This window comes from Ailuropoda melanoleuca, chromosome 9 (genome assembly GCF_002007445.2).
Source record: "Ailuropoda melanoleuca isolate Jingjing chromosome 9, ASM200744v2, whole genome shotgun sequence".
Taxonomy (NCBI): Eukaryota; Metazoa; Chordata; class Mammalia; order Carnivora; family Ursidae; genus Ailuropoda; species Ailuropoda melanoleuca.
This window is the reverse complement of record NC_048226.1, coordinates 9452342-9479494: the sequence shown is the minus strand read 5'-3', so window position 1 is coordinate 9479494 and position 27153 is coordinate 9452342. Positions and strand designations below refer to the sequence as shown.

The 27153-nt window shown below is 43.9% G+C and overlaps 1 protein-coding gene across 18 annotated transcripts in view; it reads left to right on the top strand.

Moving 5' to 3' along the window:
• Positions 1-27153, top strand: part of AKAP13 (A-kinase anchoring protein 13) — a 326662-nt gene that overhangs the window by 156692 nt on the left and 142817 nt on the right. For 15 of the 18 annotated variants that reach the window (XR_004627692.1, XM_034667905.1, XM_034667904.1 and 12 more), the window contains 3 exons: positions 15569-15767; positions 18265-21328; positions 25294-25433. Coding sequence is in view for 17 of the 18 variants with exons in the window: in XM_034667905.1 (XP_034523796.1) it covers positions 15569-15767; positions 18265-21328; positions 25294-25433 (3403 nt within the window). In the remaining variant the exon portion in view is untranslated. Of the gene's footprint in view, positions 1-6107; positions 6206-14910; positions 14931-15568; positions 15768-18264; positions 21329-25293; positions 25434-27153 lie in introns of those variants that run through there. The other 3 variants (XM_034667907.1, XM_019802635.2, XM_019802636.2) reach the window with 3 other exon arrangements.

Here is a 27153-nt window from a genome sequence, read left to right as displayed (position 1 = left end):
CACATGAAAAATGGAAATACACTGATCCTTGCCTCAAAGTCATTTGGAGGATTTAAAGTAAGTTATATTCATTTCATACCACACTAACGATACTGTTTTATTCTTCTGTATTTTCATCTTTGCTCTCCTCTTCCTCACAATTTTCTCACCCAACTCAGAGTAAAATCCTAGTTGGTACCATGGTCTGCAGAGCCCCATGAGACCCGAACCCCGTCCAACTCTGACACTTCATTTCCTGATGTTCGCCTCCTTCTCGTTGCTTTCTCTCCACAGGATCCTTGCGCTTTGCTGAACCCTTTGCCTGTTCTGTCCTGTCCCAGTAACTCCATATGCTGGCTCTTTCATAGGATTCACATCACTGGTCCCTCCTCCCCAGAGATTTTCCTGACCACCTGTGTGAAGAACGCACTCTCTCCACCCACAGGAAGTTTCTGCCATAAGCACCTAGTTTTATTATTTTTTTTTAAAGACGTATCTCTAACTGTAACCATACCCCTGTCTAACAGAAGCTCTGTGATAGTAGGAACTTTGGCTATCTTATTTATTCAGCCGTCTATTCATAGCATCCAGGAACACAGTAGATACTACATGAATATTTGTTGAAGGTTTGAATGAATAAATGTATAACCTAGGTCATTCATTTTCTGGAAATGTGGTATTTTGAGATATCTTGAAATATGAACTTAAGTACAATGTAGAGAAGACCAGTTTTCGGGTGGGATTTGTGTTTAATTTTAGAAAATATGTGCTAATATGCAAATGATTTTGTTGGTTGAGATTACAGTGTTAGAGGTAGAATACCTCTTAACACCTTTTTTAATCTAAAAGAAACATTTTGTTCTTAGCTTTTCTTTCAGCTCGTTAATCCACATAAGTTTAATACTAAATTATTTGGGAATAGATTGCTTGGAATAGATTTTAAAAATTTATCTTTTAGGGGTGCCTGGGTGGCTCAGTCGGTTAGGCGCCTGCCTTTGGCTCAGGTAGTGATCTCGGGGTCGTGGGATCGAGCCTCACATTGGGCTCTCTGCTCGGCGGGGAGTCTGCTACTCCCTCTCCCCTCTGCGCACGCTCGCGCTCTCAAATAAATAAAATCTTTGAAAAAACTGCTCTTTTAGCCCTCATTCGGCCCTCAGCTGTGTGAAACCTTGGTTTGTTTATCTATGCTGCTGTTCTTCATCTCTATGCAGATCATTGGCCCTTGTCACTTGGAAGAGTAAGAATGACATTTATGGTGAAAGTGCTCCGAAAAACAAGACTGCTTTACAGTGCATTACTTTTATGATGTACTGTCATTCGTTCCTAGTATTTCACATTTGGTTCCGGGAAATTGTGTCTGTGAATTAATTACAAAAGCGCTTTGTGACATGGCTGTTAAAGTGGATATTTGGATGCTTTTGATTTTATAAAAATAATAATAATAAACACCAGTTGGATTGAACTTTTAAAAAACTCTTGACCGGTACTGAGTTGGTGTTCAGCTTTGCCCAGGCCTTTGTGAGGTGTACCGCGGGAGAAGAGGACACGTGATCCAGCCCGTCTGTAGCTGGTTCCACGTTCCGTGTCCCCGTCTGTGCCGTGACTTTTCTTTTTCCTGCTTGCCTGTCTCGCCAGGGTCTGTAGATGTCAGGAATGTAAAACGTGGTTCCTGGCAGTCTGCAGGAATCGCTCTTGTAACCCACTGCTGCTCAGAAGGAGGCAGGCCTGGCTTAGTGCTGAGCTGCCCGTTCTTTGTCACTGATCTGTGATGAGATCAGTGTGAAGTGGAGAGAATGTGTTTAGAAACTTGTATGGTAAGTTGACAGAGTCATTTTATATCCATTCAATCTAACAACTTTGGGCTTCAGTTTTGTATCTTGTGTATTTTACTTTTCTAGTAATTCATTTTTAGAATTTTTGCTTCTGTAATGAATTGGAATTTTTTTTTTTTAAAAATCTGGTCCTTGATCAGTAGTTTGAGCAGCTGTCCTTGAACTCACCTAACTAGTGATGGTGCAGTGCTGTGCGCAGGGAGAGCAGATCCATGTTCTGTGTTGCTGCGCAAGGCGCACGCTAGAGAAGAGAGACCTGAGAAAAGTCCTGTCTAGTCTGTGAAAGAGACGTTGTCTCTTTATTTTGACATATGTTATTTGTCTAACTGCTTCTAAATAAGATGAATCCATCTCAACAATGACTTATGAAAAATGCTGCCTCAGGGCTGTGGGTTATATAAAAATACACAAGCTCATTAGAAGCTTATTGGACTTAGTATCGGTTTTTTTTTTTTAAATTTTAATGAGAGTAACCTTATATAAAGTCAAGTGAACTTCATGTCTGAAGAGTCCTTCCCAGACTAATGAGCAAGAATGCTTTTTTCTTTTTCCTGAACTGGAAAAAGCTAGTTTACAGAGTGATGGCTTCGTTGTGATTAAAGTTTCTGGTTTTTTTTAGTAGAACAAATCACTTGTCTGTAGAATTGTGGCAGCTTCTCCATTGACAGCTTGTTAATCACCTGATTTTAATGGTCGCCACTACCTGGAGTTACAGATTCATATTTAAGTCTTAATTTTTTAGATGGAGTTTCACATGCTTTTCAGAAAGAAGACTGGAAGAAATGGATGTACATTCTTTGCCCTCTGTTGTGATTAGATTATTTAAACTGGTGAACATCTAGGGTTGCTGTTTGATTTTTGTTCTGTGTGTTTGCTTCATGAGAAAGCTAAAGAAACTTAACATTTTAAAGATGTATTATCTCTCTTCTGGTGGTTGAATATTGGACTTTTCTTCCTGATCTGTTTTCTGTCATCAGTTTCAAATTACTTTATCCAGTTCTATTATTCTTTCCACGTTTCAGATTATTTTGTAAGCATTTCTCTTTCCCCAGCCTGGAGTTTGGTGTTAGTCACAGTGATAATGGTCTCCCGAAAGATAATTCTCACGTGCCTATATTTTTCCTCTCATTAAGTGCACTTTGTATGTAGAGGACAGTAAGTAGTAATGAAGTCAGTAACTGTCATGGAATAGACAGAGAATAATGTTCTGCGAGAGATCAACCTAGCTTTATAGAAATAGAAATCCACGTCATACTTAAATAGGAATCTCTGTGTCATCACTTAGATGGCCTCAGTCATCTGGGGAGGGAGAGGGTGGAAAAAAGAGAAAGTGCATTACTGAGTGAGTGGGGATTGGACAGTTGGGTTATTTCTTAGATGAGGATCCATTTGATGTTGGTCTGGGGACGGTGTTAGTCTGGTGTTGGTCTGGGGATGAATTAAATATAAGTGTGTCCGAGTCCAGACTCAGGTTTATTTCTCTGTGTTGCCCTGCAGTAGAGCTCTTGGTGACACCTGCACTGTGCTGTGTCTGTCCTCCGACGTAGGCCAGAAGCAAGAAGGACAACAAGAAGGGAGAATTAGCATTTTTTTTTAAGTTAGACATAATATTATTCATAATACTGCCATCAGTAAGACAGATTTCATTTTCAGGTATTAACTCCCACATTGCATTGTTTTTTTTAAAGATTTTATGTATTTGTCAGGGAGAGACTAAAAGAGAAAGAAAGAGAGTGAGCAAGTGAGCACGGGGAGGGGCAAAGGAGAAGCAGGCTCCCCGTTAAGCAAAGAGCCCAATATGGGGCTCGATCCGAGGACCCTGGGATCATGACCTGAGCCGAAGGCAGATGCTTAACTGACTGAGCCACCCAGGCGTCCAAGCATTGTTTTTTTCAGCAGTGCAGCTGATTGTCTATTTTGTGTTCTGATATTTTTACTTTATCCTATTCTTATCTATTTCTGTGGTCTTACAATTGTTTTTGAGGCGCTCTAAAGTATTTTGTTTATCTTGAGTATTTAAACCATTTACCCAATGTTAAATGTTAGTTTTAACATTTAAAAAATCCGAAATTAAGTAATGAAGGCTGCAGTGAGACTCATTTTTACCTATTGATTTTTGCTTCTGTTAAATTATTTCTGTAAGCTGAATTCTGAGGACTTGTGTAATTAGGTCAAAGGATACAGTACTTCAGTATTTATTGCAGTCTTGACAGCCTTGACTGTGCTTTTCTTTTTAAAATGAACTGGCACCTGTAGGTTACTTTAATGTGGTGTTTTACAGCTTTGGCTGTACATTAGAATCCTCTGAGGATTTTAATTACACTTTAGAATCTCCTGGAGAGCTTTAAGAACTACTGATGCCTAAGGGCCACCTCTAGAGATTTTTATTTAATTGGTGTGAGGTGTGATGTGGACATCAGGATTTTTAAAAAGTTCTCCAGGTAATTCTAAAATGCAGTTAAGATTTAAGAACTTTGCCTTGGTGGGAAAATGAGACTTAACATTACTTCTGAAAATTAATTCCTGACAGTTATTTGAATCAGGTTGGTGGCTTAAATCTGATTGAGTGACCGAAATCAACAACTTAAGTAGGTTGATGTCATCAGTAAATATTTAGATGTCAGTCTAGTATAAATTTGACTTAACTTTTATTTTTACTTATCCTGCGAATGTTGATACGTTAGATATTTATGCAAATATAATTAGTATCATGGTAAGATATTAAAATTTTTTTTAAGATCTTGAAAACAGTGCAGTAAGGTGAGACTAGAAAATGCAGAACTTCGGCTGTCAGAGGAGCAAGGTATTCCAGAAGTCATGGAGCCATTGAGTTAGAAAGCCCAAGTAGCCTCTCCACGTGAAAAGAGAAAAAGAACCACGGAAGCCATGGGCCACAAGCTATAGCGTCGTATCTGTAACGCGCAGTAATCTAGAGCCTGCACCCCCCAAACTTAACCCCCAAAGAGTGTATGTTAAAAATACTTCGTGGGCTTCACCGGTCTGCATTTTCTGGTGCAAAATAGCAGAGGTGGTTTTGTGTGGTGGTTTAGAGCGTCGGCCCTAGTTCTGGCTCCGTGACGTACTAGCTGCAAGGCAGGTCATTAAACTTCTCACACCTTCAGTTTCCTCATCTGCAAATTGGGGTAATATCTTCCTTCAAGCATAGTTGAAAGAATAAGTGAGGTGATATATATAAAACACATAGCTCAACATTCGGTACGTTGTTAAACCATTAACAAACACAGCTGTAAGAGGAAGTGACTAGGGTGTGTACCCCTTGCTTGTGAAAGGAAATAGAAACCAGTGTAATAGAAGTGTATCTCTAATCCCTAAAACAACTCTATAAGAAAGCTGATATTATTGCCACTTTGTTGTAAACAGGTGAAAAAACTTTGGCTCTTGGAAGTTAACTGAGCTTAGACCAGACCATGATATAAAGGGGATTCCACTCACAGCTCAACAGCCTTTGTCATGATATCACCCAGCGATTTAGCCTCCAGGGAAATCTGTATATTCAATGCGATGAGATAAATTTGTGTTGATTTGTTATGGCAAGTAGAATATTTTTTCCCCCTTAGGGAAGGGTAGGTGCCAATTAGTGTCCATTTTGTGAAAAATGGGGTGAACGGTTTGTGCCATTTTTTTAAAAAAGGTTGAAGGAATAAATGTCACAGTTGGCACTGTCTTTCATTTGAGAGGAATGTGCTTATTTTGAAAGGAGCGAGGCAGTGAGACTCTGGACTGTGCGGTTTGCCCTGCGTGTTGTCTGGGTCTTGTCAGGCACCTGAGAATGGCCGTGATTGATCTGTGGCTGCCTTGGAGTAAGGGGAGTAAGTGGGCAGGTGGGGGACTTTGGAACATTTCACCAGAGAATGCCAGTGTACCGGAAACATTGGGCCGGGAGTGGATGTTCTTTGAATTTGTGTAGAAACTCTTCCCCTGCAGGCCTCTTTACTCCGTGCAGACTTCAGGTGCCCCCAGGTGCTTCCTGCTGTGGCAGCCGGTGGGGGTGGGGGGTGTCCCGTAGAGGGCAGCCAACTGCCACCTAGAGCAGTGCTACGGGAGATCATGGGCGGACCCAGGCTTGGAGGTCCGTCCAGCCTGGCTGCAGATCCATCACGCCAGGGCCTCCTAGCTGAGTGCTCAGGAGGGAGAGTACTGATGCTTCCTGACCGTCCACTCTGTGCCCGGCAGCATTGGATAATTTGTTTGCTGCTCCCTGTAATCACCACAGCAACTTTGTAGAGGGTCTCTGACCGTCTTCTTACAGATCAGAACGCATGTGCAAAGAAGCGAAGCACCTAGCCCGCGCTCTCACTTCTTGTCAGTGGTGAACTTTGTCTTTGGAAGCCAGGCTTATCAAGCTGCTGATGGATGCGGCAGATCTTGAGCAAGTGAGTTACCGTGTCTGAGTCTCTGTTTCCTCTCCCCTGAACTAAGCATAGCACTTCTTTGAAGGATTCGTACGAGGATCAAATAGTGTACCTAAAAAGCACCTGCCTGTTTCTTCGTAGATTCCCAAATCATACTAGTTTGTTACCTCCCTTAACTAAATAGTCATCACAGAGTGAAAGAATCGTTACCTCTGCCTTTTATTAAATTAATGTTTTATATTTAACTTATTTTGGAAAATCTTGAGCTCCTAGAAAAGGTGCAAGAATGGAACAGTGAACTCCTGTATATTCTTCATCGAAATGCTCCAGTTGCTAACATTTGTTGTGTTTATCGGTGCATTTATATACATGTAATGTTACTGAACTCTTGTGAGGGTAAGTTGCAGACATGTCCCCTTATTCCAGAATATTTCAGCATATTCTTATCACGGTGCAGTTATTAGTCATACGACATTAATATAATAAGATTATCTCATGTGGTTTATATACCCTTTTTGCCCAACTACCCAAGAGTATCCTTTTAGCCGTGGTCTTCCCCTGACCTTGACGATGCAGTGGGTCTAGTTGTCACGGCGTGGTGTTAGCTCCTTGCCAGCTTCTCCTTCTAAGCCGTTCCTGCCGCTACACAGGCTTTACTGGAGTTACTTCTTCAGAGGTTATTTCTCCCTTTACAGCGAGCGAGTTCTTCGTGATCTGGAGTTGATGGTAAACATCTTGAGGAAAACAGAGGAATACTTGTACTCTCCCAACTGGAGTGAAATCCCAGCGTCTGTTTGAGAACCTGCAATGTGTCTGGGGATTAAGCAGCGGAGGGGCTGGGGGGAGGGGCGGGTTGGCCCATCCAGTCGGAAGGAGGAGGTTATGGAGGAGTGAAGACAGCATCACGGTGCAGTGCAACAGGGCTTTCAGAGCTCCGCGGGAGACTGCCCTGGGGGTTGTGCTGCAAACTCAGGGTGAGGTGGAACTTGCTGAGAATGGCTGAAAACAATAAATTGTGTTACCACGGGGTGATTGCAAGGTTCAAGGTAATCACGGTGTCAGCTGGGCTTTTCTGTTTTGTAGTCTGTTCTGGGGTCTGGCTGAATGTGACAGTCTAAGAAATTCTTGGAGACCTTGGTACTGTCCGATGGAGTAGGAACGAAGCAGTCCCCATAGCGCAGAACTGTCACAATTAGTAAAAGTACCCTTTTTTCAGAGGGGTGGTGTCCTCCTTGGGACAAGAAATGAAATGGGGAGAGATTGCGGGCCCGTAGCATTTACATGTCCTCATCTGTAGATCTCCCATTTACCATTTAAAACAACAACAGAAACCCTCAGCTGAGGCTATGGTGCCTATTAATTCACTAGTAGAAACAATCAGAATTTCAAGTCAGCTTGTGGGTGTGCTTTTCTGTCTCGCCAGACTTGATTTGGTTGCAATAAAATCTTTGTGTACTATTTCTAAGGCAAATTTTAGAATCTCAGGCATATTCCCCTCTGTGATAGAAACACAAAACTGAGGGACAACTTAATTACTAACTGTGGACCCAGAAAGGGCTTCTCATCAAGAGAAGGCTGAGTAGTTATTCTCCAAGTTCAGAGGAGACTAAACAAGGAGAATGGCTGTAAAGTGGGAACCGTGGTAGTTGTACATAAAGTCTGTACTTTTGGAATTACAGAGCATTTAGCTCCACCCCAGGTTCCAGGTGGGAGCCTCCCAGCCCACCTGGGAGGGAAGGTGGATGCGGAGAAAGCAGGGCTCTGCCTTCCCTGGCCTGTACTGGCCCCATCACCAAGCAGTTCTTTTTTTTTTTTTTTTTTTACAAATGATTTTATTCAAAGATGTTCAGCTACCTAAAAGTTTGAAAAAGCATGTTAGATGTTTCTGTGGAAGTATACCAAGCCACGGTCCCCCGAGGTGCCTTGGGCTGCTTTCTTCACATGTACGTGCTGTCCGTTTGTTGCACGCTTCAGAACGCAGGCGAATGTTAGCATTAATCGGAGCATAGCATGGAAGCAGATGCGTGCGTGCTCATTGGAACTGTTCACTTGCACTGTCGGTACTGCCGCTGCTGGGACACAGAAGGGCAGGTAGCTCTGTTTCTAACCTGTGTTAATCTCTTTTAAGATGTCGTTTTTCTGGCTATGAAATTGGATACGTTTTGATCAACACTGCTACGATGTTGTGGTCATAATTCACTAAAGTTTTTTTTTTTTCTTAGTGGTACATAAAGTAATGGTACTTTTACGAATAATAGCATTGTGATTTTGGGGAAACGTGGTGTATTTAGTGCATCAAATGCCACACTTGTAAGTATAAAACTCTTGATTCTTTCCTGCTTTTTGCTTCCATACGCCAAGCTGTGGCTAGCTCATAGTAATGCGTTTTTGACCTTAGCTGTGTGTTTACATTTATTCTTGAGGAAAGCTATCCTGTTGATCCTTGTAGCCCTGGCATCTAGCACAGTGCCTACCCCTTTATAGGTGTTCAGTAAATGTTTCGTTGAATGATCTTGGGAATATCTTGTGAAGCAAGACCATACAAACAAAGTTCTAGTTAGGAGTAGTTAGAAAAAAGAAAGTAACTTAATTCAAGTGAAAATACTAAATCGGGCAAGAAAGGGAGGGTACTTGTAGGACATTACATGGAGCAGCTACGAGCAGCACTTCTGGATGCAGAATAATGTAGGCACTGAACGTGGCACCACAGTTAGAACTGCTCTGAGGAGAACAGGACAGGCTGCGTTCATGTGGTTTTAGGGAGGGGGCAGGTAGTGAGCTAAACATTCCCTCTCGGCGTTGGGAAGTCGGTTTGTAATGCCTCGTCAGCCCCAGTTCCCTCATTCCCCTTCTGTGTGCATGTCTGTCTGCTCTGTGATTCTGTTCTTTGGAAGAGTGTAGTTTTTTCTAGAACATAGGCCCACAATGATAGGCCGCATTTTCATTTGTTACTGAGCCAAAGAAAGTAATGATAAAGAAGATTCTCTGTACACTTATTTTTGCACCCTGTGCTGATTTTCAGTCTTAAACCTTCAGTAAATCACAGCTCCAGTAAGCACCATCCTTCTAAGGAGCCTTGTATTCTGGTGAGAGGGATAAGACAAGTACATAAGTAACCATTAAATAGCCCAAAGAGGGTTTGGTTTGTTTGTTTTAACACCACAGGACAGTAATAGAATAAGGTCTTATGTAGTCAGAGGGGAGGAAAGACTGTATCACTGGAAAGAAGAATGGAAGAAGTCTGGAAACCAGACTGAAAGGTGGGTAGGTTTTGGATAGGCCGGCATCGATGGCTGATGAAGTGTGCTTGGGGAACGGACATTTATAGTGTGGCTGCAGAAGGTATAAGAAGAAGAGAGTACATGAATAGGGCATAAAGGGGGCGCCTGGCTGGCTCGGTCCGTGGAGCACAGGACTCTTGGTCTCAGTGTTGTGTGTTTGAGCCCCACGTTGGGCGTAGAAGATGACTTAAAGAGTGGGGCATGAAGAGATAAGTTGACATGAAGAATGTAGGTGCCTTAATGTGGAAGTGTTGGCGGCCGGCCAATGGCATTGCTGCTACAACGCGCCTGTGAAGCTGTCATCGTAGAGTGGAAAGAGGGGGTTGTTCTTCTGGTGTTCTTATTAGCTGCATGGCCTTGGTCGTGAAGTTCTGTGGCCTTCTGTTTTATATCTCCATACAAGACAGCTGGCATGCTGGGATGCTTCATAGAATGCTTAAGATTGAAAGGGAAGGCCTATGCGATAGGGGCGCGCACAGCGCCTGATTCACTCCTCATGTGAAAAGGACAAGAAGCATAGCAGAACTTTTGGGTGGGAAAATGGCATCAGTCTTGCTTTCAGATGATTTCTTTGGGTAGATTTGGGGAGCACTGGAGGTTCTAGGGCAGCTGGCCTGTAACAAGAGCGTCCGCAGGAGTCCAGGTAATTCCGTGAAGGCCTGAGCTAGGGCAATGCCTGTAGTAATTGAAGTAAGGCGCAGAATGTTCTGAAGGAAGGAGATGGTGTTACTGGGGATGACAATGGTTTTATTCATGGAAATAAGTTCAGAGTTGCTGCTGCTTTGGGGAATGGGGGGAACATAAAATTGAGTTTTGAAATTTGAGAATGCCCACTGCACATCCCGGTGAAGACGTTGAAATAGTTGTAAATGTGGCGCAGAGCTCAGACTTTGCAGCTGGAAGGAGATTTGGGAGGCAAACCAGGGCCGTGGGAAAGGATGAATGAGAGTAGGAGAGTGTAGAAAGTTGTGTCTCCACATCTAAGATGTGGGAAGAAGGAGAGAGAGCCAGAGAAAACTGTAGGCAAGTAGGAGGGTTCTTTATGAATGTCCAGTGAGAATCAATTGCGGCAGAAGAATCAGGTCACTATTTTAAAATTCTACAAAACTCAAGGGTGATGGGGACAGAGAAAGGCCACTGGATTTGGGGTTTTCTTGTCAATGGACACCTGTGACAGAAAGGTTTCAGTAGCAGCGGAGTGAGGAGGAGCCAAATTGCAGAGCCTTGAAGCTTTTGGATGACCATAAGGAGACGGAAATGAGGGGAGGACAGACAGGGGGGTCAGTGGCTTGACAGCGTTTCTCAGCCTCAGCACTACTGACAGTTGGGGCCCAACAATTCCTTGTGGTGGGGAGCTGTCCTGTGCATTGTAGGACACCCCCCACCCCCCAGTAGTGACCACCAGGAAATGTCTCCATGTTGTCAAATGCCTCCCCAGGAGCCAGATTCCTCGGTGAGATCTGGTCTACAGGGTGGAGTGCAGATTGTTGCCGCTACTTCCCCCGGCATACTTCCCCTGGCAGTAGTAATCCCCTCTGCTGCCCCCACTGCTCTGTCTCCTGCTGGTGTTTTAACTGCATTGGTGGGGGGTTGCAGAGCTAGTCCAGAAGTGTGTGGAAAACTGCAGGCATCCATGGGAGGATTACCCAGTCTGGGACGGCAGGAGGGCAGGTGGACCAGAGCGAACGCACTGTTGAGAAGAGGCATCCTTGACGTTAGAGGGCGTGGGCAGAGGCATTTATTAATGGATGAAGATTGTTTTATCTCATGTTAGGTGGCCTCAATCTTCTCAACTAAGAAGAGCAAAAAGGTCACCTGAGAATGAAGTTGACAGAGTTAAAATTGGGCCTTTGAGGAAATTATAGATAGTTTGACTGACACACGAGTGAAAGAAAGCATTCCGCAACAGCAGTGAGTCCTAGTTCAATAGGGCACCGTAAAAGTTTGTTAAAAACATTAATTAAAATCTTGGGGAAGAAAACCTACAGCCCAACCATTATAATGCTGTTTTTATTTGTGCATTTTGCCATCTAGACTTACCTAATTTTTATCCTTTATATTTCACTTATTTCCCTGAATGTTGTAGATTTCAGTGTTACTGGACTGTTCCTTCCATTATTTTTAATGGCTATGTTATAGTCCAGAGATTTCGTCTTCATTTTCACCAAACAGCCCTCTAATTACTGACCTGGTGGTGTCTAGTTTTTAATACCATTATACCTAAAAGTTTCAGTAAACATTCTTATGCCCAGAGCTTTGCCAAATTTTATTAGTGGACATAGGGCAAGTCTTATACAGTGCTACACACAGAGCACAAAATATATTGGCTTAAAATGCCACCTCGGGGGGGTACCTGAGTGGCTCAATCAGTTAAGCATCTGACTCTTGATTTTAGCTCAGGTCATGATCATGAGATTGAGCCCCGTATTGGGCTCTGTGCTTAGCACAGAGTTTGCTTAGGATTCTTTCTCCCTCTCCCTTTGCCCCTCCTGCCCATTCTTTCTCTCTTTCTCTCTCTACCTCAAATAAATAAATAAATCTTAAAAAAAAAAAAAAAAAAAAAAAGCTACCTCCGTGAGTCCTTCCACCTTTAAAATTGCAACCCTCAGGGAAACAAAAGCAAAAATGAACTGTTGGGACTTCATCAAGATAAAAAGCTTTTGCACAGCAAAGTAAACAGTCGGCAAAACCAAAACAAAACAAAAACCAAACTCAAAAACAACCTACAGAATGGGAGCAGATATTTGCAAATGTCTTATCAGATAAAGGGCTAGTATCCAAAATCTATAAAGAATTCATAAAACTCAACCCCCAAAAAACAACCCAGTCAAGAAATGAGAAGACATGAACAGACATTTCTCCAAAGAAGACATACAAATGGCCAACAGACACATGAAAAAAATGCTCAACATCACTTGGCATTAGGGAAATATAAATCAAACCCACAGTGAGATACCACCTCACACCAGTCAGAATGACTAAAATTAACAAGTCAGGAAACAACAGATGTTGGCAAGGATGAGGAGAAAGGGGAACCCTCTTACACTGTTAATGGGAATGGAAGCTGGTACAGCCACTCTGGAAAACAGTATGGAGATTCCTCAAAAAGTTGAAAATAGAGCTACCCTACGACCCAGCAATTGCACTGCTAGGTATTTACCCATAAGATACAAACATGGTGATTCAAGGGGCACCTGCACTCCACCCCAGTGTTTGGCTATTGTGGACATTGCTGCTACAATCTATAGAAAGAGCCCAGATGTCCATTGACAGATGAATGGATGAAGAAGATGTGTATATATATAATGGGATACTACTCAGCCATCAAAAAATTGAAATCTTAACCATTTGCAACGACATGGATGGAACTAGTGGGTATTATGCTAAGCGAAATTGGTCAGAGAAAGACAATTACATGATCTCACTTATATCTGGAATTTAAGAAACAAAATAGAGGATCATAGGGGAAGGGAGGGAAAAATAAAGTGAAATCAGAGAGGGAGACAAACTGTAAGAGACTCTTAAGTATGGGAAACAAACAGGGTTGCTGGAGGGGGAGGGGGGCTTGGGGAGATAGGATAACTGGGTTGGGTGATGGACATTAAGAAAGCAGGTGATGTAATGAGCACTGGGTGTTAAGTACAACTGGTGAATCACTGAACTCTACTGAAACTAATAATACACTATGTTAATTGAATTTAAATAATATATTAAAGTTAAATTAAAAATAAAATTGCAACCGTCAACCCTCATCTCATCTCTGCTTTATTTTTTGCTGTAGCACTTGCTGTCTTCAGAAATGCCAGATGTTTTATTTAATCTGAATGTTCTTGTCTCCCTTGCTAAGTATATAAACTCCCAACAGGCTAAAAATTTTGGTTTGTATCACCAGCACCTGGAATACTGCCTGGCCCATAAATACTTGCTGAATGGTGGGGTTTACCCAGACCTGCAGGCAAAATGGATTTGGAAGAGTGTCGGTTGCCCCAGATATTCATGAAATCAGTAAGAATAATTGCACTGACTGGTCTTTGGTATCTAGACAGACTAGGAAGCAACACAGATTCACAGGGACAAGGAATTGGGAGATTGAAGGGTTAGCACTTGGGGGTAATTGTGGCAACAAAAGCACATTCCTCTGGAAGGAGAGCATGGGAGGCGTAGAAGGTAAATAGTTTGTGGTTATAGATGGGAATTTCTCAAGGTTTAGGTAGTAGGAAGAAAATAGTTTGAGAAGTAGTAATGGCAAGGTTGGTAGAAAACTCCATTTTGCTGGGAATGGATTGTGTCACTTTTTAATTGCCCCTGCTTTAGCAGGCAGTCCTCTTATTATATTTGGTTCACAGTGGAGTGGTGGTATATGAATCAAGTTGTGTTTTCAAAGGCCTTTGTTTTATTAGGGTATGGTTATACGTGGTAATCCGAGGAATCAGGTATGCTAGTTATGTCTGTCAGACGGTTAATTACCCAGAGTTTGTGACAGTGTCAACCCAAGCTTCAAAGCCGAATTTACAGAGATGTTGCATCCCCACTTATTTGGTGTATCTGATTGGCTTCTTAGTTGAGTCATTCAGTTGAACTTTTAAGTGACTATCTTACAAGTAGAATTGACTTGTGAACAATGCGAGGGTTAGGAGCGCCAGCCCCCTATGCTGGCAAATATCCAAATAAAACTTTTGACTCCCCAAAAACTTAATAGCCTGCTGTTTGATTGAAAGACTTACCAATAACATAAACAGCCAATTAACACAAATTTTGTGTGTTACATGTATTGCATACTGTATTCTTACAATCCAGTGAGCCAGAGAAAAGATGTTAAGAAAGTCATAGGAAAAGAAAATACATTTACGGAACTGTACTGTATTTATGAGGGGGAAAAATCTGTGTATAAATGGACCCATGCAGTTCAAACCCATGTTGCTCAAGAGTCAACTGCGCTTTTCTACTCGAGGCCACTTCAGTCTGAGTAGAGCAGCTTGGCAAGTATGTAAAAGACTGAGCACAGCATATGCTAGGTTCATTTTCAGCAACTGTTGGGGTGTCACTCTGGAGAAATGACAGTACAGTCGTTTTCTTTTGGAGCAGCCTTCATTATTACCTTCGGCCAGCACGCGATTACTCAGTTCTAGGCTTCACAATACAGCGTAGAGTTAGTTTCAAATTCCAGTTACCATCTGGTGAGTTGTTGCTGACAGACCAGTATGATTTAGTAAATAAAACACGGCAGAGAGGGTTTCCTTCTCCTCTTTGTCAGTGGGGGGAGTGTCTTTCTTCTTCATGCTTGATTCTGTTTACTTCTTCCATTTTAAAACGTAATGATCTCAAACATCACCTTCCTCCTTCTTCCAGAATCTCTGGGATACTTTACCAGTCTACTGGTTCATAAAGAGGTTTCATGTGTTGAGCCTGTCCCAGAAATGCTTCTTTACATACCTGTGCCTTTGTCGGCTTTATTGGTAGATGAGGTATGTTTATGATGATATGAGTTGAGCACGGTCATTCATTTTTTTTAATTAAAAAAAAAATTAACTTGAAGGTCTTAGAACCAAGTGCTTCTTCATAATTGTACTGACCAGTATAATATGATTGGCATCATAGTCTTTGTCTACATAGTAAGTTGAGTTTGAGAGATGTTAATGAAAGTTGGAGTGCCCTTGCATGGGTTTTAGTGATTTCTTCTTCCCCTCCCAATACAGTCGACTGCAGTTATAGCATATGGTACAACCCAATTTAAGAGAAATGCTTAATATAAGCCTTGCTTCTATTGAAAACCAGGTTAAGCCCATCCTCCTTACATTTCCTCATTAGTTGGTTGTTAGCATAATATTAACTATTTTAAGCTCCCAGACCTCTCTTTATCTTGATCAAAAGAACATTCTTAGGGAAGAATCCTGCAGTTTTCATTTAATCCATTTGTGACCTCTTATGAGGCGGATGGCACAGTTAAGTTAGATGCTGTCCGGGAACTGTACAAACCAGATTTTTGCTGCAGAGCCTGCACAGCAGGGGGTAAGGGACTGTACTTGAGCCTGAGACGGAAGAGCTCTGCCAGGGCTGAGGGAGCAGAACCTTTGTATGCTAACCAGACCCTGCTTGCTTACAGGGAGAATGCTGGGGAGCCAGACTCCTGGAGCAGTTTGTCCTGTGAGATCCCGTATGGAGACTGTTTTGTGAGGCACCATCGAGAGCTGGACATCTATACAGTAACCTCTGAGTCTGAGTCATGTCATGAAGCCCTATTTCCTGGAGACACTTGCACTGGACATATTTTTAAACTTATGAACATCCAACAGCAGCTAATGGTAAGGAAGAAAAAGTCCATTTTCAGGCGTTTGTGCCCTCACTTTTCCCCACAATGAACCTTCTTGTAATTAGAACAAAGAATGCTTTCCTCAAAGATGTGAAACCTAAAGCAGTTTTAGCAGTGTGAGATGCTACTGCTTATAGATACGGAACATCAGCAGGGGACTGGGAATTTTTCTTCTCTTTTTTTTTGCCGGGTTTTTGAAATAATGAAAGATACACATACACACTGCAGATACAGAAATAGGCAACAACTAGAGCTCAATTTTCCTGGCATAAAAGGAAATTTGTCTGTTTATAAATTTGTCAGTTTAGCTTTATAAAGCTAAATGAACAAAACAGTTTCTGAGATTGTTGCTTAAGAACAAGGACCACATTTACTTAAAAATAAAGCCTTTTCACAACTATTTCAGTGAGTGATGATAATGTTACTATATTTAAATTGATAGTTGAATGGTAAAATGATCACTAAAAAAATAAAGATTTTATAATCCACTCAAGCCTTCAAGATAAAGTTGTTGCCAGAAGTAAAAACATTACAGACTCCCTGGTAGCATTTATTATGGATAATATAAACGTCATATGGGTACATGTCTCTTGGCCATAACATCTGAAAGGCTAAGTTTAGATAATTTTTCCACCCAGTTTATTTCAGAGCTGATTTGATTTGGAAAAAGCTTGACAATAATTTCATTTAAGGTCATCTGGGGTCAGCTCAGTACCAGAGGCATCTTTGGGAGCAGGCATTATTTCTAAGCCCAGCAGGCCAAGACACTTCATAGCAGGGCTGTGGGATGTGCCTGCCTTTCCCTTTCTCAGTCGTGTTTGTTCCAGGACAGGTGTCATTTTCTTTTCCTCTGAACGGCTTGCCAAGATGCCCGATTTTCCCTTGGAACTCTTCTTACTAGGCGAATGATAGTCCAGTTGAAAATACCAGCTTGCAGGTGCCAGGGTTACTGCACGATATGGGAATATCTGCCCGGAACTATGAGAAGTTAAAATTCTGATAGGATGCATGTGTTAGGACCTTCTAAACCAACACTTGTTTCCCTGAATCTCTGTCCTGTAACGTTTGCCCTTTATTAAATGGATCGACCTGCTTTCATGATCTTTAGAAGACGGTTACACTCTCACAGGAATGGGAGCAATCTGAATTTGAACCCTCTACGGAGCACAGCACAGAAGCTTTTAGCGGAAGTCCCATTTTTCTTGTACTCTCTTAGTAGAAAGACTTTAGTTGAGCACAGCGCATTGTATACGTGCACGTGTAAACTTTTATGATAAACTGGGTGGTAGTCTGATGTTGGAGAACTGTAAGTATTCTGAGGGAGTACTTGAACGAGGACAGTGCACAGTAGATACGCACGAGATTATCGCAGTAGGTTAGAGAATGGGGAAGAGCAAACAGATGTTTTAAAAATCATTTTTTATTTGTTAAAAAATAGTAGTATTGTAAGAATTTCTGAAACCTTGATAGGCAAACCCGCTGTAAAGATGAGCTGTATTTGCTTTTTTTTTTCTATTTTTCCTAAGCCTTGTCTACATGCACATGTAAATTTTGCATACTTACGACCTTAGAGTAACCCTATTTTTTATGTTTTTTTCAACATTGTATCACAAATCTGTACATCAGCCTTTACCATGGTCTTCCTGGTTAACAGCAGCATGGCCTTGCCATCAGGTTGACCAACCATGTTTGTGTTTTTTTTTTAAACGACTCCCATATAGTTGGCAATATCTGTTTTTTAAAGTACTGTGAAGTTGCAGAAAATAGTTTTGACATGATCTATAGTATCCTCAAGCCACAGTATTATCTAAGAATAATCAGGAATTGGATCTTACTAGTTTGATATGTTCTTACTTCATACTCAGTACTAGACAACAGAGGGACTGCTTTTATCAAAAACAAAAGAATATCTGCTATGCCACTGTTCTTGAAATTACGAACCCGTAACGAAAAGTGGTTATGCTGGATTGAGTGGAGCCCGTCTGGAGGAGTAAAGGACACTGTGTGACTTCTCAGTGAGAACTTTGGGCACAGCAGCATCGGTCTGCACCTTGCAGGTGACGAGACTTTACCACACTGGTTAGGACTTCCTTTCACTCATATTCATGAGGTGGGATGGAAGCGCCTGTGCTCCTCTCAAGACCCTATAAAAATATCTTTCTCGGCTGAGGGTAGTCACTGTGCTTTTGTAAAGTAAGGTCTTTGAGGCTCTGTTTTCATCTACTTTTCTAAAATAAGTTCATAATTTAGGCAGTGGCCGTGTTGTATATCTTGACTGTTTTATCATTCCAGTGGATATGTAGCTCCAAGAGAGGGACATGCTCTCAGGAACAAGAGAAAATGTATTTGTGTTTCTTGAGATCAACTTTTCCTGTAATCTTAGGAGGGCTGGAATGCAGCGAGTTCCCTTGGCAGGAGTCTTGCTTCGAGGTGTGAGTGCCATCTTTTCCCACGGGCAGCTTTTACAACTATCTCTCATTTCCTTCTAGAAAACAAACAAGCAGATGGACAGTCCTGTGCCCTTAATGGTGACAGCGCAGGATCCTTCAAGTCTGCCCCGCGCTCCAGACGCAGATGGCCAGTTTCTCTGCTGCACGTCGGATCCCGGGGACAGCCAGCAGTGCTCGTCTCTTCCCGAAGACCCTGAGCGCCCTCCGAGCGGCCACGGGAGCACTGTGGGGGAGATGGAGAGTTCTTCCAATTTGTCAGGTGTGGCTGAGGAAGAGAATACAGACTGTTCCTGTAAGGAGGAAACTAAAGGTGTGGGGAGCGAAGGGGCAGAGGCAGAGTCATCACTTACTATGGACTGTGGAGCCGTGTCTGATCCCAGCAGCCACTTTCAGAGCACGCCTGCTTGTGGAGGAGAGGGCACAGGAGACTTTCCATCCTGTGGAATTAACAGTGGAGAAACTGGAACAAAATCATCTGCATTGGCCACAGACCAGGAGTCTCCAGGCACTGGAGACAGCGTCCTGCAGGGAGACGTGGGCATGCAACTGGGCACCGCTCCCACTCTGCATTTCTCTGGGGGTGAACTGGCAGTCAGCATCCCGGTGACTGCAGGGGAGACAGAATGTGGTCTCCTGAATGCGGACGCCACCGCCCAGAAGGACGTGCTTGAAGTAAGGGACGGTACAAAGGAAAAGTTTGAGAACTCTAGTATCAGCACAGCTGGAGCCTCTGACGTAAAAGTCACAAGACCGCCTTCAGATAAAGCTGCTGTTCCAAACTGTGTCTCTGCCACCGGCTCCCCGGATGGCAGCAAACCTGCTGAGTCTTTACTTGTGTCTAGGAAGGGAGAAGCCTCCCCTGTCACAGCTGCAGAAACAGAAACTTCAAGAAATTGTGAAGGGAGCGCTGGGGCTCCCATGGATCCGAGCTCCCTGGTAGTTCCAGCTGCTGCAGATGGGCTCGATCCTTCTGCTCCCTTGGCAGGCACAAGCGAGGCAGCGTCACCCTCTGATCTGACCTTTCCCGGGCCGCAGAAAGACATGCCAAACCAGAAATCAGAAACTGATTCATCTCACACTCAGAGCCAAAACAGCAGATCGCCCATCTGTTCTACAAGTGGGGGGGACACTCTGTGTGCTGGCCCTGCCCGTGGGCAGAGCCCAGTGACTTCTGGTGGCATGCTGGCTGCGGGACACTGTGATGGCATAGTTAGCCGGCCTGAGAGCACCGCCCCAGGACCACCCCCCACACAGCATCCGCCCCCGGCCTTCTGCTGTGAAGGTCCACGGGCTCACACAGCCACCCCGGGCCCTCTCAGAGACACCCAGGAGCAGGTAGAATTTCCTCCTCTCGAAGTTTCAGATGGAAAGGGCCAGGGAAAAGATTTGAACCCAGGAACCGCTTTAACAAAGACGCTTGAGGTGCATCCACAGGCAGTTGTCCCCAAAGCCGAGAAAGAACTGGTATCAGACCAGGCAGTGACATCAGACAAGACTTTTTCTCTGGCGAGCAGTCCAGGCAGTGAATCAGTAACCAAAGATGACGCACTTTTTCTTGTCCCCTCCCAGAAAGAAAAGGGAACAGCAACTCCTGAACTACATACAGCTACAGATAGTAGAGATGGCACAGGCGGAGATCCGCGCGATCCTGATAAGCAGCCATTAGAAGATGGTGCCACAGGCCTAGCTGCGCCCTCCACTGCTCTCCATCTTCAGCCCAGCATGGGGAATACCAGTCCCATGGGACTTGGAGGGGAACATGGGAGTCCCTGCCTCTCAGCAGCCTCTGAAGTTCTGGATTTCGAGGAGGGCGCTGACCCTTCTCTGCTACGTGCGGGTAAGGCCACTGTGGCCTCCGATTCCATTCTGACTGAAGAAGGAAAAGGTCTGGTGGTTCCAGAAAGCTCTGAAGCTCAGGGGCAAGATGGCACGGATAAAGCAGTGACTTGTTCCTCTGTTAAGGAAGACACTCGTTCCTCAGGAGCGTTTCAGGAAGAGCAGAGAACACCACCTCCTGGACAGGAGGCACTGGGATTCTGTGGAGAGCCTAGCTCAGCTGCTGAGGACAGAGCCCTTGAGCACGGTAATTCACTGGGCACACCCTCGGCCTGCCTGAACGCAGAAATGAAGCATAACAAGGAAGTGGCCCCACCAGTCTCGCTGCTGACTGAAGGTGGGGCTGCACAGAGCCTGGTGCCACTGGGAGCAAGTCTGGCTGCAGACCCATGCCAGGAAGCCTTGGGTGCAGAGCATAGCAGCTCAGCTCCGTTGCCAGGTCTGTTACCAGCTGGGTCTGAGGCTCTTCCTTGCCATCGATCTTCTGCTCTGGATGGTGGATTGCGAAACTCTGAATCCCAGGGTGAAAACACTGCTTGTGAGGTGAGCAGAAATGGGTTGGATGTTGCCGTGGTTCATGCTTTACAAGATCCTGTCAGGGTCAGAAGAAAGGCTGTATCACACAGTGCCCAAGACTCCCCGACTTCAGAAGTCTTGAGCCAGGAGAAGACTATGATGCTGGGGCTGCCAGGAGCTCTGGCAGACAAAGGTGTGACTGACCTACAGGGTGCCGCAGCCCCGGAGATGGTGACTCTCGGCTGGAAGGAGGGAGAGCGCAGCTGCAGCTTGGCTGGCTCCGGGGACGCACAGGTGCATGCTGACGCACGGGACATCCCACAGCAGCCGCTTGCCAGAGAGTGCCCTGCTGACGCCGGACCCTCAAGCCTTGGCGATCAGGCCCCGGGTGGGGCAGGGGGCGCTCCCCCTCTACCCTGTGCTGGGCCTCTGTCCCAGAGAGCAGACTCCATCGAGGAGGCTGCGAGTCGCATAGTGGAGGCCGTCCTCAACCAAGTCAAGTCCTCGGGAGCACTGATCACTGGGCGGGGGATCAGTCACATGTCACTGTCCAGTCCTGCAGAGTCGGGCCCAGTGACTGAGCAGCCAGAGAGCGCTTCTGCAGGGCAAGGGAGCACTTTTCTGCCTGGGCGGACCGCACACATGGGCAGTGTCTGTGAAGAAGCCCCCGGCAGCCTTGCAGGGGGTTTGGCTGAAAGGGAGGAGCTGGAGACGATGGCTCTGCCCGCTGAAGGATCTGAGCCGGCGGCAGGTAAGCAAAGCAGAATGCAGAAGTAGCAGTTTGAGGGGCACACTCTCTCAAGGGCCTCAGAGATATGCTGGTAGGAAAAGGAGGCGTCTTTGTGGTTTAGAAGTGTCTTTTCATTCATTGGGTAAGTTGCCAAATCACCACCGTCAGGAGAGGCACGTCCTCTCAGGGTTGGACAGATTTTGCTTCCTGTATCGTGGACTGCGGGTTTGATTGATGGAGCCTATAAGTGCTCTGTCTGCCACACCAGAGCACTTGCAGTTTTGCCGAGAAAATTGTCTCGATCGCAGGTGCTCTACAATGATAAAGGAATTTAGCTGATGTTTTTATTCACATGGCTTCGTCCTTTTTTCTAGAACTATAAAAAGCAGTGCTGAAAAAGTATGTTTTGCTTACAGACCTGGAACACTTTTCTTTCCCTGTCATCCTAATCTGTATTCTGAGCAAATTTAGAGTCAGGGTGGTTTCATGAAACAGCTGTAAGTGTCGTTCTGCGTGAATGACCCTATATCCAAAATGGTGGTATTAGGTCACTGGGGAGGGCGGGGGGAGGGGAGAGGAGAGAACGCCCTCCTTTTCCTGCCTTGAAGCCGACTTCCAGTTCCATTGCCTGTTGCTTTTGGGCAGCAGTCTGGGAATTCGGGACGGAGCGCAGTGCAGGGGATAGGATGCAGGATGTCCGCCCAAGTGAGCTGAGCCGCTGTCACAGGGCACACGTCGTGTCTGCTTATCTTGGCGAAGCAGCTGCACTGAGCAGATTGCTCACACAGCAGCGCGTTCCATCTGTGGGTAACCATGGCCAGAGAGAGTGAAGAGAAACCGCTGTGGCTCGGGGCAAATAAACGATGTGAATAGAACTTCTCCTTGGGGGTGGAGGCTGAAGCCGAAGCTGGAGTCGAGGGTGGTATAACGACTGCTGAATTGTTAAAGGTCAGTTTGATTCAGTTCGATTCGTACTTTGATGCCACCACCTATTACCAGGTGTAGACAGAGGACTGGTCTCCATGCTCACCCCCAGGCTGTGTAGGTAAGAAGTAGCCTGAATTGTTTTTATTGTTTGTTTGTTTTTGCTGCTCTTCCAGTGTTTGAAACTCTCCTGAAATTGTAGTGTGTGTTCAAAGTGTGGGGGTGGGGCAGGCAGAGAAATGAACAAATAGAAAAGAAGTTGCTTGGGAAAAAGAGCCACTTAAACACAGTGGTCCTCCCCCGTCCCCCATAAAGGGTTTTTAACCGTTTATGGTCTTTTTTTTCCAGTTGAGGAATTTAAGAAGCCTTAGGTATTATAGTATTTTTGGTGACTTGAGGTTTTTAGTTTTATTCGTGTTTTGGATTGTTAGTACTAGAATTTTTTGGCCACTGTCTCAGGATTTAAACGAAAAGTCTCTAATTTTTAAAATAAGATACAACAACAAGTCTATTTTGGGGGCCCTGGCAGGTTGGCATTTCAGAGGAATGGGAGTGGCTGTAAGCTGATGCCTGGCTGTGTTCTTTTCATTTGGGTGCTGTGTCTTTGGCCACATGGGCTGGAATTATTTGTCTTTCTGGCTCAGTCATCTGAATTTATTAACCCAAGCAAGTGCAAATTACGTGAAGTTTGGGTCTCTAATAACCTGGAGAGAAAAGGTAGAAACCGGGGACAATTTCAGACTTTGATTTTTAGTAGTCTGTAGATGGGGTATAGATGCTAAGAAATGATCTTTACGATTTTAAGGTTTTAGGTAGGAAAATGAGTTATATGAAGTATCAGCAGTCTCTCTGGGTTTAGGGTTGGTTGATGTGTGTGGGCGAGTTACTTGTTCTGCTACCAAGAGGAGTCATATTTGTTCAGTGCTCATGGTCTTACGTTACAGAGAGAAGTAGCCAGTGACCAAGAAATAGGTGCTTTCTTCAGAGGAAAAAAAAAAAAAAGCAGAATTGGGGAAAGTCCCAGGTCACATTGCCCTAGAGAAAAAGCACCTGAGTGTGATCTCAGCCAAAGGGTAATTTCTGGGAAGTTTACATTCCCTTCATGGATTTAAGCATACTGTTGTATGAGTGAAGAGACATCGGTTTAACTGCTGACTTGGAAGGAGCCACATGGCACTGGCTTCTGTTTGTAGATGCTGCCAAATAGAAAAAGCCAAATAGAAATTCACATGAGAAAACACAAAACTGCCAGGTAGAAGGAGGCGGTGCAGCCCTGCACTCATTCTGAGCATCCATCTCAGTGGTTTGGGAAGTTAGCCGTCCTGGGCTGAGCCAGGCCAGGCCCGCACAGCTTGCCGGTGCCTCTCGGGTCTCAGGAGTCACTGTCCGCTGTCTTGATTGGTCGCTGCTTGCCAAGATACATATTTTCACTTGCTGAGTATAGGATAATAAGGTTGTGCCAAAAATCACATCCCCAAATAAATAAAATAGAAGTCTTCAACAACCAAAAAAAAATTACTCTTGTTTAGAAATGTTTTGATCAGTAAGTACTTGTAAGGTGATTGCTTAGATTTTTTTTTTTTTAAGATTTTATTTATTTATTTGACAGAGATAGAGACAGCCAGCGAGAGAGGGAACACAAGGGGGGAGTGGGAGAGGAAGAAGTAGGCTCCTAGCGGAAGAGCCCGATGTGGGGCTCGATCCCAGAACGCTGGGATCACGCCCTGAGCTGAAGGCAGACGCTTAACCTCTGTGCCACCCAGGCGCCCCTAGATTTTTTTTTTTTAACTTCATTTACATTTTATGAAATGTAACATAGATTTTTGTTCTTTGGGCAAGGAAACTTGTTTGCCCACTTTCAAATTGCTAGTCAGATTGTATAATTATAAATTAGGGAATTTGTAAGTGCTCATCTGTAGGAATGCAGCTTTCCTAAACCTGTTGTAGACCTTTGGGCGTGTCTCAGTGTGCTATCAGCAGGAACTCTGGTCTTCGGTGAAAGGAACTTCTCTGCCCTCTGGTGTGTGGGACATTTTTTTCTGCCAGAGTAGTGGCATGACGAGATTAAAACTGGCCACAGAAAAATTTCCACATGAAATTGAGATGATAGTTGTATTTTTGATTGTATTACCAAGGTGAATTTTAAACGTTCAAAATCATCAGCCCCCTTTAAAAAAAAAAAAAAAGTCAAAGCCTAAATTTGCCTCAGACATCAAGCTATCACTTCCTTCCTGTATTTGCTTTACCATATGGTGGTCAGGTAACAAAAACCACTACTGTTTGGTCTAGTAAGTATAATTCTAAAGAAAACATATAAAAATATTTTCTTAAGAAAAGGAATTCCTTGGGGTGCCCGGCTGGCTCAGTTGGTGGAGTGTATTTTTGATCTCGAGGTTGTAAGTTCGAGCCCCATGTTGAGCGTAGAGATTACTTAAAAATCTTTATTAAAAAAAAAAGGAAAAAGTTCCTTGTTTGTGATTATGTTTTGGTTGGGGAAGAAATAAAAATTAAAATATAAAAATATATTACTTACTAGAATACTTTAGTCTTGTCCACTGCAGTGATGGTTAGATGAGAGTGTGCAGTATGTTTTTAAAGACTCTTCTTAAAAAGGGTTTATCTCATTCCCAACAGATCTTTCCACTTTGTCCTCTGCAAATATAAACATCTCTGGCTTCTTTGATCCTGAGCAAGATGGACTACCTAGCTTCAGCTATTAGTCTGTTTCCTTAAAGCTCGTGAATTTGCTTTTGCATATGCAGTCTGCACCACACTCACGGATTGGTCAGGAAAAGGCAGTAGTGCAAATGGAAGTTGAATAGACATGGACTCGCATGTCTCCTTAGCTGCAAATCCATACAGAGGCGAGGAGAAAACCATGCAGACCTTGTGATAAAGGAATAGCTCAGCGCAGGGCCCGAAATGACACCAGCTCCAAATGAATACTTTCCCATTTAACACAAAAGCAAACAAAACACACGAAGCCTGGACGTGTTGTGTAGCTACTTAGATGCAGGAACTGATTTTTCCGACGCACTTTGTAATCCCCTTGTTCTCTTCAGAAATGCCAGACTTGAAAGCTGCAGATGAAGTGGATTTTCTGAGTAATACCAGGGTGAGCCTGGCTCCTGCAGAGGTGGCCACAGGGTTCGCAGCGGCCAGACCCAGACCCGACGTGAAGCAAGGCCTGACGCCCCAGGCGGTAAGTGGCACGAAGTCTGTAGGAGCACACAATGTATTTAGCCGGCTCTGTTGTGTCTGATTGATGGCCCTGTGTTTTGGTTGGTTTGTTTGGGGAACTTTTTTTTTTTTTTTTAACAATAGTATTTTCCCCCCTTTCTCTTGTCCCATCGCCTGTAGATCTGGCGATGTTGCTGTGTTCAGCTTAGTTTTGGAAAGGGCCCTTCTGCATGGATCCCTTGGAGATTGTAATGAAAAGATTTTCCCTGTGAGCACAAGACTTGAGTTTGTCATCATGTTTAACGCGCCACAAAATGAGAGTTACCACAAAAAGGGATCTAGTAACCCTTCTTAAACCTGACTGTTCTTTATCTAGAAACTGATAGCAAAAATGAGATTTTAACTTAGGGTTCACGACTAGCTGCCTAAAATGTGTAGCATGTCATTTTTAGTGACAAAAAAAGGTTCACTGGTTTTTTCCCATAACAGCTTTATTGAGTTATAATTCACACACCATAAAATCCACCCATGTTAAGTGCTCAGTTTAGTCGTTTTCAGTAGATTTCAGAGCAGCAGTCACCACTGGTTTTAGAACATTATCATCACCCCAGAAAGAAACCACGTAAGCCCATCCCTCCCCACTGCCCGGCCCCTGGGTGTCCCTCCCCTCCCGTCTCTCACATCTGCCCATTCTGGAAAGTCACATGGGATTATATATAACTACATGGTCTTTCACAACTGTTTTCTCTGATTTAGCTTACTGTTTCAAGGTTGAACCATGTTGTAACATTGATTAATATTTTGTTTCTTTTCATTGCCAAGTAATACTCCATTGTATGGACGGGCCACATTTGATCTTGTTTCTGCTCTTGGGCTGTTGTGAATAGTACTGCTAGGAACCTTTGCGTACAAGTTGGTGTGGATATATGTTTTCATATACCCAGTAGTGGTAATTGTATATTTAATATTCAGTAAGATTTCAAAAATGTCTTTTCTTTAGGTTCTTGAGATTCTCTTTGTTTCAAGCTATTAACTTAAAACAAGGGAACAAACTTGTTGAGAGAAACAGTGCTCTAAGCTTTAGAGTCCTTGCTGGTTAATAAAAAATAAACAAATAAATAAATAAAAACCCTTTGGAAGCTGAAAATCACGTTACAAAACTAAATCATATTTCCCCTCAGAAAAATCAGTTTTCTTTGTCTAGATGTGACGGGGCCCTGTTTTTGCTCTTCAGAGGGTTACGTGGTACTTTTTCTCCCAGTTGCCCCAGTATGTAAACAGAACTATACCCCCCCAAACTGTTTGTAGTGTATGCACCGTGATAAACAAGCTTCATTTTACTGGAGCCCAGTGGTAGGGAAGTGCGGACTGTTGTGTCCCACTCCTCCTCACAGATAATGTTCGTGACTAATGCCTGGGCGGCTACTTGTACAGCAGGCAGCACTCGGACAAATGTTGCTCTTGTCCCTGGGGAAAGAAAAGAGAACACACCCTGCATGGGTACATGTGTGTCTTTGTTTCCAGAAGCCCCTAAAAAAGGGAAGGAACAAACTCACATCCTTGAATTCAAAGGCCTGTTTCTTAGCCTTCCATGTTAACATTGTAGTGATTACTGTCACTGAGGACCGCCTGCTGCTTGGCCGTAGACCCTTTGCTTTCCCATGAGGGTTACCTCTAGCCTGATGTTATCGTGTCTCTTACAAAGAAGAAAACAAAGCATTACTTTTTTTTTTTAAGTTCTT